The sequence below is a fragment of the Drosophila erecta genome, unplaced genomic scaffold (genome assembly GCF_003286155.1).
Source record: "Drosophila erecta strain 14021-0224.00,06,07 unplaced genomic scaffold, DereRS2 tig00000092-arrow-pilon, whole genome shotgun sequence".
In the NCBI taxonomy this organism is placed as follows: Eukaryota; Metazoa; Arthropoda; class Insecta; order Diptera; family Drosophilidae; genus Drosophila; species Drosophila erecta.
Genome location: NW_020825207.1, coordinates 920,896 through 936,789, shown reverse-complemented (window position 1 = coordinate 936,789; position 15,894 = coordinate 920,896). Strand labels below are relative to the sequence as shown.

The following is a 15,894-nucleotide window of genomic DNA, read 5'->3' as shown; positions in this document are numbered from 1 at the left end:
CTTACGTGCCGCAGGATTTAATATCGAAATCGGATTTAAGGACCATAAACCGAGGCGGGCTTGTCACCACAACTGCCAGGGCCAAACATCAGGGCTGCCACCCGCAGCGCCATTCGATGCCAACCCGGCGGATACGCAATATTTTCGCATTCATCTTCATTTTTTCACATTGTAGTGTTATTTACTTGGCGCTTGCATGCCCCGCCCTCTTTTTAATACATGAATAATGTAAATGTAGGTTTCTGTGTGTGCAAGTGTGGGCCTCCAGCCGCGAGGATTCCATCGCCTGTCTACGTTTATCTTTGTCACCATCCGCCCCGTTGTCCCGATCCGATTGCTGCTTAATGCTCAGCCGCAGAATATTGGCGGCATATCTAGTCCGCAAGGTCCTCATTTGTTTCCTGAACGGCACACGTGCCAGTGCCACTTTTTGTCATTTAATTATATAAATCGAGTTGGTACACAACCCTTCGCTGGGATCGCATCGAATCATCGAATGGGGCCTAGTACATGGAGATGTCACTGTATTGCATACTTATCAGTTGGCTCAGACTTTCCGGTGGCTAAGTGGCTTTTGGACTGGAAAGTTTCTGCTAAAGTTTTCGCTGCCAATTTGAATGGATAATTCGACACAAGTTTTCTGCGGCTGCCGAGCCGAGGCGAAACTTTACTTAGCTGTCTACCATGTGTTTTCGTCCTGCTGCTGTCGTCCTTAGCCGCCATCAATAAATAATTCATAAATAGACAGGCGCATGTGTCTGCCAATAACACGGCGCGCTGAGGGGTGAAAAATGAAAGCACATTAAATAAAATTCCAAAACGCCGCGCCTCAAGTGTCGCAAACACACATGCGAGTATAAAAAGTCAAGCACCACATTTCAAATTAGGACACCCGCCCACTTTCATGGGCGGGCCGTAGAGATGTCCTTAAAAAGGAAGCAGCAGTAGCGCTGCCACAAGAAGCACGCGCATAAATACCAATAGAAATGTTCGCATAATGCAATATAATAAACGTCAGGAGCAGAAGTCGAAGCTGGGGCGGCAATCCTCCGCAGGACGTGGACTTCCCGGCGGCCAGAGGCCGGAGTCCTCCGCTTGGGACCGGGATCGGGATCGGGGAGTGGTCTGATAACCCTGAGCGTGCTGATAACCCTTTTTCAACTTTGCCATAAGCCCCGGCTCTCTCTTCGGCGAAAACTGTGGCAAGGATGCATACACCCGCTCACATAAGTGCGCATATATGCTTTAAGTTAGCCAAGCAAAATCCAATTTGACTAACAAGACATTGTCACTCAAAGCCAGGGGCAACCGCAGGGGGAGCGGGGGAAAATCCCGGGAATCTGCTTATGAGCATGATCGAAGCCAGTGACATTTCACCCCCATGACCTCGTGTCTTGCGGTTTGAACTGCAAATGGCGATTAGGCCACTTATAAATGCATGCATTTAATCACAGAAAGTTGTTACACAGGAACTGGCTCGAAACTTTTGGGAGCATCTGAAATAGTTGTGGCAAAGTGTTTTTGCAATTCAAGGTTCCTATCTGCTGCAAAAACAACAAAGTCCTGCCAATCTTCAGAAGCTTATGTGCTTGTCGAAATACTGAAGCCATTTGTAGTCAGGATCGAAGTTATTCCAGTCACAGCACTTTTGCAACTCAGCCAACTATTTATTGAAATGTGTTTCTTGTATATTGGGTATATTTCTCTCCGTGTGCCAGCTCAGCAACTCAAATCGCTTAAACTCATTTAAGCCCGACGACGTCGACAACAAATTCCTGGCTTAAACCGCCGGGCGACAGGCGCATCCGCTCATTAGTCTGAGAGCCGCCAAGGAGCATCCTGCCCGTCCTGGCTATGTACGTGAATGTCCTTTACGGCGGAGGGATCAGTCACTTGGTAGTCGGGTTGTCGGGTTGTCGGGCTGTCGGGCTGTCAGCTTCAATGCGGCAACCGCCAGCCGCAAAATCTGTACAAAGAAATGCCATAAAACGCCAGCCGCAGTCACGACACCCAAACCAAAAACCAAAATGGTGATATGAACGAAAATGCGGTTATGGCAGTTGGGCCCCAAAATTTACCGCCAACGGATGGCTGTTAACATAATTCATTTTATGAGCCAACTTGAGCGCCGTGCGCCGCAGAATTCCGGCCGAAAGACTAACGGCCTTTAATTAAAATATCTTTGGGGGATTTGCAAGATTGGGGACTTGGGAATTCACCGATTCCATATCGGTTGAAACCGCTTCAGCTTAAAGCTGAAACTCATTTCTCCTCAAAGTTAGAAAGCTGTACGAGTCCGAAAAAGGAAGGGATTACACTTTTTCGCTAACCACATTTGCTGAGTGCTCCAAAGCAGCTCATCTTCGGTTGAAAGCCAAAGCGGCGAAGCCAGCTAATGGTGTCACTTAACAGGGAATGGCAAATTAGCGCGAATTGCGCACTTTTTGCCCAGAATTCTGCCCACGAGCTTTAAGGAGGGCAGCACGGAGAGCACTCCATTCAGGTGGGCAGCACATGGACGACAGGTGTGGGCTGAGCAGCTGTTGACACACTCTGCAGGTACAGATTCAGCAACAGACGAGATACAGATACAGATACAGATACAGATACGGATATGTACACGAGCATGTACAACATGTCGTATAAGTATTTTAATTAAGCATCAAGAGGCGCACAAAAACACATGAAGAGCAAGTTTCGCGTTTTAATTAAGACCCTCTAAACTAAGAAACGGGGGGCTTCTTATTCGAAGGGCTCACACTCACACTCACACTCACACTCAACCCTTCCATCCTTCAACTTCGGCGGCCCCGGGGGATCGGAAACTTTCCATTTAAGCTAAACTCACAGTTAAAATTTAATTTACTCAGCACAAACTTGCGGCGGCAGCTGCGCTTGCAGAATGCGAAAAAAGTGCAAAATGCGGGAGGAGCGCGCACGCCGTTCGTCATGCGGATTACTCATACGCCGTGTGCGCCCGAGATGTGGAGGCTGGATAAAGCCGGGCTGAAATATCAGCTCCCAAGTCCTCGGGCGACAGGTGGCGGAGACAACAATGAAAACACCAAAAACAGCAACAGCAGCAATAGCAGCAACAGCAGTGGCTGAAACAACATCCTGGCAACCAACTTCCGTTTGGCCAAAACACGCCTTAAATGGCTTGCATTTAAGCGCCCCGTATATGTATGAATAAATATTGCACACATAGATGCCAGCTGGCTGTTTTTATTCGGCCTGCGCCTGAATATTACAGCATTTTATTTATCTGCAGCGAATGAAAACATTTTTAAGCTGCGACGCGCAAACAACTGCCGAAAAATAAGAGTATTTCCGCTTAGGAACTGGATCCTATTTGCCAAAGTTCGGGCGAAATATTTAGAAAAACAATGGCTACACTGGGAAAAGATGTTGGCACTTGTCTCGCCGAGCACTTTCCGAGCTCTGGAAAGTCGGACACAAAATCCCACCTTTATTGTTTCCAAAGTAGCGTGTTGGTTAAATGGTTTATGAACGCATATGAGATGTGCACTGTGGCTCGCCATTGCAGTGCAGATATTCGAGTGGCAGCGATGGCCATGCACTGAAAGTAAAACCGCACTAAATAGCGACAAATTCGTAGCGCCGTAGTCAAGTCGGTTTTACGTGCAACTTGGCGTTTTGTGGTGCTGCTTGCCATTCGAGCACTCGAAAGTTCCCCTTTACGGCAATCCGTTCGCAGTTGTTTCAGTTCGCTCCTGCAGAAACTCCATTGTACTTGGTGCTTCAGTCCTGGCGGGGCTACTGGAGTCAATCAGAGCCAGATGGATGCGGTAAGCATCTACGATTGCCGGGGAACGCCCTCTTCATTAGATTTGTAGTCAGTCTCCTGACTATTTGCTGAAATTGTGTTTTCCCCCTGAAATTTGATTTAAACCAAGTGCTCTGGTCGAGCGGAGGACTTCGAGTGCAGCTGGAAAAGCAATAATCCAGGGGGATTTCTGCCAGAAGTGACATCCATTTGCATAGGCAATAAAGGAATGCTCGGTAATTGGTTTGTTCGGGAGCCTTATAATGGGTCATCTTGGGTTTCATTCTGGGCTATTATCGCAGGGAATATTTCATGTCCTCCCTCCGAAAATTCCAGCTCTTTTGTTCAAGGCCAAGGCTACAGAAGTCGAAGTTCGTAAGTATTGCTACGTGATTTTATTGCTCCTATGCCAGAGGAATGGGTAACTACGTGCACCGAAGATGAAACATACGAGTATACCCCAGAGTAACCAAACATTTCAGCTTGCCAATGGATTCTTGTTCGATTCTGGTGCCCAAATCATTTTGTGGTTCATTGAAGGCTCTGCAGCCGAGGCAACCACACAGAAAATCCTGCGTGATTCCGTGGACGAGCTAGAGTTAAGCGATAATTCATTTAGCCGCGTTCGGAGAAAAGTCACCGTGTCAACAGGTGCCTCCGCAGCTATTTCCAATCTATATGCAGCAATCGGTGTGGAGCAAACGTGTATGCATTGTGAGCTGAGCACCAGGACACCTGGATTCCCCGGCTGACGAGGTGGAAAGTGGGGCATGGGCTGTGCAGTTCACTTGACGACTCCTGCAGTGGCAGCCAGTTCCCCTGCTCAAGTTTACTACTGCACAGGCACTTCCACCGCTGCCAGTGGAAGTGGAATCCCTGCCCTGCTCATATTGTCACGAGTTGCGACATCGTTAACGAGGATTTATGCAGATTCTCATCCGGCAACAAGTCTTTCAAAAACTGCTGAGCTGTCTGCATGGTGGAGCAAAGGATGAAAAATCTTCCGGGCTCCGTTTATATATTTAAATCGGCTGGGCCTCGGAGCTCCTGGGAGCTCTGAAATCAATAGGTGTGCAGGCGAATAATAGTATCTTTTGTTGCATTCCTAAGGATGCCGTTTAGACTATCACGAGTATTTAGATTTACCCAGAATCATAACTTTATAGCTAGTGCTGGAGCTGTGTATCAACCGAGCTTGTGAGACAATCTGCAAATGCCAAAGGCGGAGTTAAGACCACGTTCATTACAACTTAACTCACTTTGCACACCTTGCAGACCATTTGAGTGCACTCAATGGCCACATCATTAGTTTTGCGTGTGTGACCCGGTCCACGGCACGTCTGGAAATGTACTTCCTAATTGTCTGGACGGCATAAGTGCCAGGAAATTCAGATTTGTTGAGCTTGGCCAGGTGCCCAAATCCACCTACCTTGAACTCAGGCCAGAAAGTGAGAATCCCAAAGCAGACGGCAAGGACGGGACTTGAAATAGTTGTCCTGTCTAAAAGGACATTCCTCTGGAAGGGGGCGTTTCGAGTGCAAAGTGTGTGTAAATAAATCAAAGTTTATTTAGTGACAGACACTTTGAGATGGGCCAAACGGGGTGATTGTGGGGGTGGGTGTGGTGCACTTTGATTCACCGAGGTTCAAATTTCCGCAAGCCAAATGCTAGAAATGAGCTCCAATTCAAAGGGCCTGTGCAATATAGCATACAAAGCTGGGGGCTGATGGGAAATGTTATGAATGTGCAATCACACAGCTGGCAGCTACCAGGGCAGGTGACAAACTGGGGGAAGCTGGGAAAACAGAGGAAAACCAGGGGAAAACCCGGGGAAACCAAGGAAACCGAGGAAACCGAGGAAACCGAGCTAAAGAGCGAGCTCCCCCACTGGGAAAGCTTAAGAAATGAGCGAAGGGGAGCGAAGGGGAGAGAAGGCCCAGAGCAAGCAGCAACAACACAATGAAACTTGCCAGCGGATATTAAAACTATTTTACAGCTGCTTTGTGGCAGCCAGCTTCCACTTTCCCAGGCTTTTCACCCATCCACCCTGCATGCACTTGACTTTTCACCATATGGGTGTGTTGGCGGGATCTTCTTGCCCGGTACTCATCGGCTCTATGGGAGTATTACTTCCTCCGGAAGTAGGCAACAGGCTAGGAACCACTTTCGTCGAGCGTTATGCGGATGCTCCACAAATCTCCAGTATAATTGTTATATATTAGATTCTCTGGAATATCGGTAGCAATTGCGTAAAATAATTCAAAAAAAAATTGTTTAAATTTTTCAAAGTTTTGGGCGGATTGTGGGCGGATTGTGGGCGTAGTAAAACGATTTTTGGAAGATCAATAGAAATTTACAAGACTTAAGAGTTATGGACTTAATACCTTCAGCCTTGGAATATTTTTTATACTTGTTTTTAATTTTTACAACATTTACTCTACGAGTAACGGGTATAATAATGAGAATCGTTTAGTTTGGCAATGAGCTGCTCAAAATCGTTTGCTTTGTGACTTTTGGTTTCATTTTGGCCAAGATTGGGGCATTTTAAGCTAGAGAAGACGTTCTAAGCTGCTGAAATGGATTCAAATAAAATATTTTGACTCTATACACCTAATAATAATCGAAACATATTAGGGTTGTTTGTAATCGGCGTCATCAGGAAAGTGTACCAAGTGTTCTATTGAGTGAGTAAAATTGCTTAGCAAACTTTTCTCATTTTTCCTGGACCGTTTGCTTTTGAGTCTAATTTATGACCCGTGCATTTGCGAACTTCACTCAGAATCCTGCCCACGGCACCTCTTATTCAAGACTTATTATGTTTGTTGGCTGCGTTATGGTACACTCGTAAATTATGAAAGCAGTGGAGTGGTCTTTGACTTGGAAGCGCCGCAAGAGCACTCACTTTGCACTTTCAATCTGGAGGGCAGCGATTTAGGTCTTTCTGCTCCACTAAATCCATCTTGGATTCAGTGTTATTTAGTTGGAATCTGGTCGTTCTGCTCGCCTTTGGCAAAATCGCTGCTTGCTTTTATGTGTTGTTAACACGTGTTCGAATCATAAAGCTTAGCTCGTTTGAATATCCTTTATGGCAGCGCGCCATTGTTATGCAATGTCCTGATAAATGGCTTTTCAGAGCCAACTCTGTGGCCAACTCTGTTATCCTGCATTCTAAGGGACCGAGAACGCATGTAAGCCCGGCTCTGTGAGCGTGCCAAGCCCTTTGTGAGTGTCTCAGGAACACTCGGTGTGGTCCCTCCTGCCACTTTCCCTCTGGCAGGAGTGTTTCCAGAAAACTGCAGCAGCCGAGGGCAGGAGTCCTGCCCGCCACCCAAACCGTACTCGCATGGTTTCGTCGCACAGATGTCCACATTTAAATGGTTTTGCAGTTGCAGTTGGCTCGAGCCAATGAAGTTGCCGGTCGTTTTATGAATTTAATTAAAGAATTACGCAAAAATCCCCTCGGAAATAAATATGGCACAGGGCTTACAACCAGTAAAATCACACACAATGCTCACACTCTGGCTGCTGTCTAACTTTAAGGGCATTTAATTATGGCTGTCTTCTATATTTGGAATTTATTTTTGCGATTTCTCTCGACACATTAACCTAATTGGCTTCCCACTCGGCTGCCTTCCCGGCTAATAAATTGTTTTGGGATTACACGGATACTTAAAATTGTATCTCAGCGTTTTCATCTTCGGCACAACAGCATTCCGAGTTTACCATTTCGGCTCTCGGAAAAGGTAGGCAACTGTGAGCAACCTAAGAACCTAATCCTTTGAAATGTTTTTTTAATGTGTGGGTGGGTGGGTGGCGCTGTCTGGGATGGTGCACTGCCTCCACCTTGTCTCCAAATGGGATTAAATGTTTTTCGGGCGGGAACCGAAGTTTTGGGTCGTCGTCGTCGGGCTATTAACACCTTGGCTTATTGTTAATTAGGCCCGCTTGCTAACTGATATAATCCTTGGAGCCTCGTCCCGTGGGCCAAACTTGATTTGTCAACTCGGTTAATTACTGGTTTCGAGAGCGACTGCTAAGACATTAATGGCATTAATGGCATTAATTAACTGATGGCTCCGGGGCTCAGCCCATTCAGACACTCAACGACTGTCGGCTGGAGAGCCAACTGATGGCGTTTGAGCTGAGCCAATGGCTAATTACAGCTGATTAAATGGCCTGGATGGGAACTGGTGCCAGTCTTAAAGTCTATGCTCAGTGTGCTAGACCAGTGCAATTAGACTAGACCTTCTGCGGCATTAAAATGGTGTTTTAATATCCGTTCGCTTTGCCCTCGCATCTTAAATACCTGCACACTCCACTTACAAGATTTTTTCGCTCCTGCCGAAAACCCAGCCACCACTTATTCGGCGGTAAGAGGATATGACAGTCCCAAAGTGCTCCAAGCCATGAGCCGAGCGAAAACAGAATGTCATAAAAATACACACTTGTGCGGCCATATATGCACAAAGGAGCCCACTACACATGGGGAGTATGTGTGTAATCCAGGAGCCGGGCTGCCATAAGACAGGTCCAAAAGACTAGGTTCCAAAAGCCAGATTCCAGACCCTGGCATAATGGAGGCAAGGACGCGTCGGAGCAGACGAAATAAAATCACATTTCGGAGCCAGAGCATTTATGATCCATTATGCTCTCAACTAAGACCCCAATGCTTTGTTTTCGCCCATAAAAAATGGCAGGGAGTGGCTGGGGCGGCTGGGGGCATTGGCCACAAGGTCAGAACTTGGCGATGGATACATTCACGAGCCATTCATCGGATGGCGGCCATGAGATGGCGTCTGAGCAGATCACAGGAATAGAACTGGATTTTAAAGAACTGTCAGCCGGAACTACCTATCTTTAAAATAAAAGTATCTTTAAAGTATTTTCCCCTGACTGGTCGGAGTACTTCGAGTGTAACCGGGCCCAGACCGACATTCCGGTGCAAATATTCAGCATTTTGTCACAGGGCATTGTGGGTTAGGCAAATAAAATAAAATAAAATAGAATGGCTCGGGTGCAGCATGTGAGTTTGATCGAATTGCAGTCACTCGGCGACACGGGTGTGTGGGTTTATTGTTGACACATTTTGAGACGTACCTTGCGATATGGATATCAAGTGCGAATGCCATGGCTCGCCACTAGAGAAAGTACAAAACACGTCGAAGGAGGTGAAGGAGGTGAAAGTTGGGGGCAAGTGCGATGATAATACGCTCCCTGCTGCATCAGGGGCGTGACACTTGAGCACAAAAACGCTTAAGTGGTTCACTGTCTGTGGAGCCGCCCATCAACCGCCCACTTTGACGTTGATTGTTGAGCGATAAGAGAGTTGGCCTAATGACACTTGCCCCGCCACTCTTGGCCCGCTCGGGATGTCCTTCAGCTGACATCCTTCAGCTGACGTCGCCTGAGTGGAGGCCATCAATGCAGCGGATCAGACCGACTATATGCATATAGATGCCCGAAGCCTTAAAGCGTGCTGTGCCGCAGACAATCGCATTAATCATTTAATTGTGACCGCAAAAGCCCTACCATATTAACAATCAATTAATGCGATGCGAATAGGTTTTTTCTGCGCACAGTTTTTGCACTTTCTGCTCTCGAAATGGGCACTATATGTTATTGATATTGTTTAATCCGATTTGAAAGGGACTGCAGCGGTGGGGGCCCTGCCTTTGATTTAATGCAGCTTTGAATGGATAAAAAACACAAATATTATAAATTAAAAGGCCGTGCAAATCAGTGGTTTCTATTGTTATTACTTTGCATGGGTGCTCCATTCATCCGCATTTTGTCGCACAATTATTCAAGTGCCACGGCCACTAATTGTCCATTCTGCCTACGGTTGAGCGGACTTAAAAACACCGATTGCATTGACAAAAAGTGTCAAAACCATTTCATGGCCCATTTAACAGGCGTGTACAACAAGTGAAAAGCGTGGAACATAAAGCCAAATCCGGATCCAGCAAATGAGCAACAAATAATAAAGCACTTAAATGTGTGGACATTGGACCCAATATTCACCATCCATTCAGGTGAAGGAGCTAACTAGCCGAAAAACAAGGGGAATTATAGTTGAAGTGCAGTGAACAACTCGGCTTTAATGACGTGCATATTTGCTGATTTTAATTTAATCACTAATTACACGAATGCAAGATTGCATTTATGAGGCCACCGCAGTGTTAATTCCGTTCAAAATAGTTGCAAATAATTAAATTGAACTTCGTAGTTCAGCACTAAACATACACTTGTATATGCGCCTCATTATGCAGCGAATTAATAATTGATATCAAAATGTGCAATTTCACGTTGTTTTCCACATCAAAGAACATGTAGGCGCACCGCGGCATCCACTTTATGTTTTATGTTTCAGTTAGCTATAGTTTATGAAACGAGCATTAGGCAGATAATTATGTGGGCTCGCGCTTTAATCCACATGGCTTCCCTAGTTACCTAGTTACTTGTCAATCCAGGTGACCCGTGCCAGTTAATTCGACCTATCCGCTCCAAATCCCATCAGTCAAACTTTTCTAGCCCCACACCAACAAACCGATTCCCGCTTAGGCATTTCAAATTCAAGTATTTAGACTGTATAGATTTTGGCGCAGGTAGCCATTATGTTCATCCGCGGAGATGTGCCACGAACTTCCCGGGGCAAGGTTCCCCAGATCCCCAGCTCCATGACTCCCTTCGTGGCGGCAGTGAAGCGCGGACCGTACACCATGACCAATCCGGTCTACAACACCCACAATCCCAACCTGGTGGGCTTGGATGGCCAGGTGGAGGACGCCCGGCCCAAGCACACCTTCAATGTGAAGAAGCAGGAGCTGGAGAACAACTACCGACACCACCAGCGCCTGATCCCCGTGCCCACTTCGCGACGGACGATGCCCCAGACCCGATCCCACATGGTGATGAACGAGCAGCGGGAGCTGTACCGCCAGCACCGCGATCGGATGTCCAACATCAAGGGCAAGGTCAACACCTACCTGCCGCCCCCGAAGGTGCAGATCGAGGGCAATGGCATGGAGCTGTCCTACATGGAGATGCTGACCGCCCTCTACAAGAAGAGCAACAACACGCTGCGGACCTTCACCAAGTCGCCGGAGCGACTGGCGGCCGGCAGGTGGCGGAATGCCAACTTGGCCCGGGAGAAGGAGCGCCGGCAGCTGGAGAAGAACAAGGAGTTCCACAAGGGAGGCGGGCTTTTTGACCCGGACGCGGGCAAGTCGAAGCGCTACAAGCCCAAGTCCTCGGAATCCTTCAGCTGCGAGATTCCCATGCACGTGCTCCATCGCTACGAGAACTTGATGGACCAGTGCGACGTGGGCGTTCTGTGCAAGCTGCTGCGTCCGCAGATCTACCTGGACATCGAGGTGCGGGAAGCCCGCATCCAGGGCAGGCTGGTCATCCAGCTTTTCACCGAGGCCTGTCCCCAGGTGGTGCTGGAGTTCATGAGGGTCTGCACCCAGAACAAGAGCAGCGCCATCGTATTCACCCGTGCGCTGGCGCCCATTTGGATGGAGGGACGACTGGCCATGGATCCGCAGAGGAGCACCGAGCTGACTAACATCGAGCACGACTTCGAGGTGCTGAACCACGGAGTGGATGCCGGAATCCTCTCCTTTCCCAGTCGCTATGTCAGGGGAAACGCCCGGACTGCCGTCAACTTCACCGTCAGCTTCAAGCCCCTGTCCATTCTGAATGGCAGGAGGATCGCCTTCGGGAAGGTTCGCAAGGGCATGCAGCTCCTGGAGAGGATTCAGGGGGCCATCGGACACCTGCCCATGAACCACAAGATGATCTCGCTGACGGACTGTGGAGTGCTCTGAAGAGTGCAAAATTTCCAGTAGATAGTTGGGGTCTACTTAGGAATTGCCCAAGAAACTTAATGAGGATCAGTGGCTAGGCGGGCGTTTGTAATCTAAGTCACTTTAAAGCTGCTGTCAGAAACAAATAAATGCTTAATTCGTATAGATCCCTTTTGCAATTGGTGTTAGCCAGATACAGATACAGATACACTTACGAGCTTAGCCCATATGAGCCGGATCGATCACAGTCCCTTTCGGAGTACTGTCATCTCAACATAGAACTGCCCCTTCAGAGCAGGATACATACATATTTCAGTGTTCAGTTTGGATCAGTCGAAGCAACAAGGCTTATATCACATTCCTAAAATTCAGAAAGTTTGCGCTCCTTAACTTCTTTGCGAGATCTACTCATTCGGCGCCAGGTAATCCTCGACATGATTGCGGTTCGTGATGGATTGAACAGCCCCCGGCTGCAGGGCGGAGGGGAGGAGGTGGAAGGGAGCCAGTCGCCGTTTCCGGACAAGTACCAGATGAGGAACACGCGGGTGCTGCGAGTGTCGAAGGCTCGGGTCAGCGAGGTGCCCATGGAGGTACTGGAGGCGGCCCAACAGGAGATGGTCAACGTCGTGAGCTTGGATGGCAACACGCTGCGCGAGATGCCCAAGGATCTGCACCTGCTCTCGGAGCACCTCACCCAGTTGATCCTGACCAAGAACCAGATCTCCTTTGTACCCACCAACATTTCGCAGTACGCCAAGCTGACGGACTTGAATCTCTCCAGCAATCTGCTGTGCGACTTGCCCATGGAGTTGGGCGGACTGCGGCAGCTGCGGAGTCTGGACATATCCCACAATCGCTTCCACCAGTTGCCACGCTGCATCTACGAGCTGGAGAGCCTGGAGTCCTTGTCGGCCCACGACAACCAGATCCGTGCCATCGATGCCAGTGACTTTGGCCTAGGCGGAATGCGGGAACTGCATAGCTTGGACTTGGGCAACAACGACATCCAAATAGTGCCGCCGACCATGGGCAGAATGCGGAATCTCAGGAACCTGGAGCTCTGCGGCAATCCCTTCCGCCAGCCCCGCCACCAGATTCTATCGATGGGCACTGAGGCGGTGCTCAGCTACTTGCGCACCCGCATTCCCATATAAATCAGACATGTTTTATGCCCTTTAACAAATTGCAGAGTATTGTTTAATAAACTGACAGCTGTGCGGTGTAGCCCCTAAGTCCGTAGTTTTGCTGAAAAGATGGAATGCAATTGGAGGTCGTTCTTCGTGGGCTTCTGCCACCTGGGTGTGCTGGGTGTAATGATAGTAGGCTCTGATTCCTGCGTCATTACCAAAACAAGTCAAAACCTTGGCTGGAATAAGCACACTCTATACTGACAACTCGTAACCTTTTAGAAACTCAGAAAATCGAAAATGTCCAAAACTTCGAGGATTTCTACAACTGAAAATCTGCGCCGAACCACGACGCAAGTGGTAAAGAAGGCGGTCACGTAAGTTGGAACCAGAAATGCGCCACAGCTCCTGACCAATCCCACATAGTCGCAGTCGCTCCTACGATGGGGATGCCTTCGTCAACCTCTTCGCCCATCGCGGAGCCCGGGACATCATGATCCTGGACAGTCACGGAGTGCCGCTGCGATCCACTTGCAGCCAGAGACGCACCTTTCTGTTCGTCTCCAACCTGAAGCCACTGCTCTTCATGGCCCGCAACGTGGTCAGGGATCTGGACCCCTCGAACGACATAACGTTCATGCGCATCCGCTCCAACATGGGCGAGATCCACATGACCCTGGGCTCGGACTTCATTTTGATCATCGTGCAGAAGCTGAGAAGGTTCAGGAGCAGCTCCATGCCATAAAACATTTCCGGTCGCTGTGCGTGTGCGTGTGCGAAGTTCATTGATCTGTATACATACATATTTCCACCTGAATTAAATTGCTTGCAATTGCGGCAAATGCGCAGAGGTCGCGCTGGCCTGGGCGGGAAATTCGGAAATTTAGGAAAAGCCCAGCGAAGGCAGAGCAAGCTAATCCGTTTATGCAGCGCCTGCAATCCGGCAACCGCATCAAAGCGGCAATTAGTGCAGCCTTCGATGCGCCACTTGCATCGAGGTTTGGAATTCAACGACCTCTCAATTGGGTCCGCCACATGCATTAATCTTCCCGGGCACCGGGTCCTTGATCCCTGGCCTTTGGCCTTCCGAAAGCCACGATGCAGCTTCATTAAAACCCAATCAAGCGGCTGTCAGTCCGCCAAAAACCCCACTCGATGGCAACAGATTACCGGAAAAATTAAGGGATAATGGCAATTACACGTTGGCGGGCTCACAACGTGACTTCCGGGAACGTAATACATAAGTATTTTAGTTCTATGAATCCAGTGGGATTCCGGATCTGAAAAATTACATAAAATTCCACAGATTTCTGTGGGTCAGTTTACCCCATCAAACATGTTGATACACTCGGTGCGATGAATACATTCAATCAAATTCACGCATGCAACTTTATTTGCATGCCCTGTTTAGATTTGCCTGCCGATTCCTACAATAAAAGTCACGATTTCCCAGGGGAACGAGACGCCAAACTCCCACAATGAAATCTGGTGCTTTGAGCCCATTGTTCGGCGAATAATTCGGCATTGTTTTAGTTTCCAATTGCGCGTGTTTATCCTACCTGTTGTTGCAACAGGGATGTGGCACTTGTCCGGGGGCTCACGAATGTCGAATGCATTTTGGCGGTGTTCAAGCTGGCAGGATACATGTGCTGCCCAGTTGGTTCCGGGCTGTTTCGCTACTCACTATGGCTGGTCGCAGTAGATAGATGGGCCCTTTATGAATGTGTTTTTGAAACGGGATAATCCCCTATCGCATTACTGGTCCTGCTGAAAGGCCGCAATCAGCCGTTGCATCAAAGGAGTTGAAGAGTCGATTGCGAAATCGCCCGACGTGATTAAGTGACCAAACAGCGGAGCGTTCGACACATGTTGACATTTAATTTATTCGATGCGAGTCGATTCGTTTCGATCGGAGTCGAATGCGGAATGCGTTGACTTTCAATGAATATTCGAGGGTTATTAATAATGTAAAAGCCAGAATTTACATGCCAGCCACTCCAGTGAAGTGTGAGCGACTGCAAATGCGACTGCCGTTTTAATTGCCAGCCTTATTTAAAGGTACTTCGATTTAAGCCGCGAAATGTCCCTTCTCCAGTGCAGCCATCCGACCTGCCCGAGGATCCGAAACCGGATCCCCAGCCGAACCGAATCAGAGACCAAGTGCTCCGCCGTCTGGAACGCGGCGGATCGTGAAATTGCATGCAAGCGAATATAAGGCTAAAAGGCTAAGGGCCATTTGGCCAGACGACTACCAAAAAGGCCTTCGGCGAACGGAAAAGCGATTTTCACTCCCATTAGGGGGAGTTCAGGCCACATGGGCTGCCGTTTATCTGCGGACCACCAAAGCCGATTACCGACTGTATTTATTTAAGTGCACACGGGCACAATGCAAACAGCAAAAGCAATTATTAAACAATAATAAATCCAGCCTAACAGCTCCGCAATTCCATAGAAGTATAAACATTGCATCTGGCTCCACAAATGATCTGGCTAGGGAACTCCATCAGAGGTTCCCCCGAGTTCCGAGTTCCGTGTTCCTGCTGACCAGCACCAGCACATGACTGATGGTGCTCCCTGTTGCGGACATCCATCTTGGCAGCCAATCCAGCAATCCGACATGTGCTGCCCTTAATTAGTGCCATTTGAGTCCTTTTGGGACGGATTAAAACGCTGCCGAATGCTGCCAACTGCCAAATGAGTGGCTCATTCCCCGCATTTGGGCATTTAATGAATTAAATTCGCATGTGACACTGATTGCCCGGCTGCTGCCATTCGTCAGCCGGAATCAAATCAATCTGCAGTGCGCCGCGCATAATGCACAAATTAAAGAGTTATAATTCTGGACGCAGCCATGCAGTCGGCAATTAACAAATTATTTATATTGACAGCTCGAAACACTGTCCGCCGGAATAAAACTATTTGCATTGTTTGCGGCGAGAGTGTGGGTGCCCGTGCCCGTGCCCGTGCCCGAGTGCCATTGTTCCGGCGAACAAAGGACCGGTGGCTTAAAGGAATTTTCCATTTTAATTACTTTCCAATTAAGCCTCAATTAAATGTGCTGCTCGAGACCTTGGAGGCTACCACCAATCGAAAGCAGCGGCATCGTCATTAGGATCTCTGCGCAGGAGATCTGAAGTGCAGCCTGCAATCTGCAATCTGCAATCTGCCGACT

At 48.4% G+C, this 15,894-nt stretch overlaps 3 protein-coding genes across 3 annotated transcripts; all 3 read left to right on the top strand.

Moving 5' to 3' along the window:
* Positions 1-10,276: 10,276 nt before the first annotated feature.
* LOC6548095 lies at positions 10,277-11,760 on the top strand. The gene has a single exon (XM_001976565.3). The coding sequence runs from the start codon at positions 10,402-10,404 to the stop codon at positions 11,614-11,616; it is 1,215 nt and encodes a 404-aa protein (XP_001976601.1). The 5' UTR covers positions 10,277-10,401; the 3' UTR covers positions 11,617-11,760.
* Positions 11,761-11,923: 163 nt separating this feature from the next.
* On the top strand, positions 11,924-12,827 carry LOC6548096 (leucine-rich repeat-containing protein 40). The gene has a single exon (XM_001976566.3). It carries the CDS (start codon positions 12,030-12,032, stop codon positions 12,747-12,749), a length of 720 nt encoding a protein of 239 aa, XP_001976602.1. The 5' UTR covers positions 11,924-12,029; the 3' UTR covers positions 12,750-12,827.
* Positions 12,828-12,954: 127 nt separating this feature from the next.
* On the top strand, positions 12,955-13,563 carry LOC6548097 (dynein light chain roadblock-type 1). The gene is made up of 2 exons (XM_026980773.1): positions 12,955-13,099; positions 13,149-13,563. Exons 1-2 carry the CDS (start codon positions 13,023-13,025, stop codon positions 13,465-13,467), a joined length of 396 nt encoding a protein of 131 aa, XP_026836574.1. The 5' UTR covers positions 12,955-13,022; the 3' UTR covers positions 13,468-13,563.
* Positions 13,564-15,894: the final 2,331 nt, after the last annotated feature.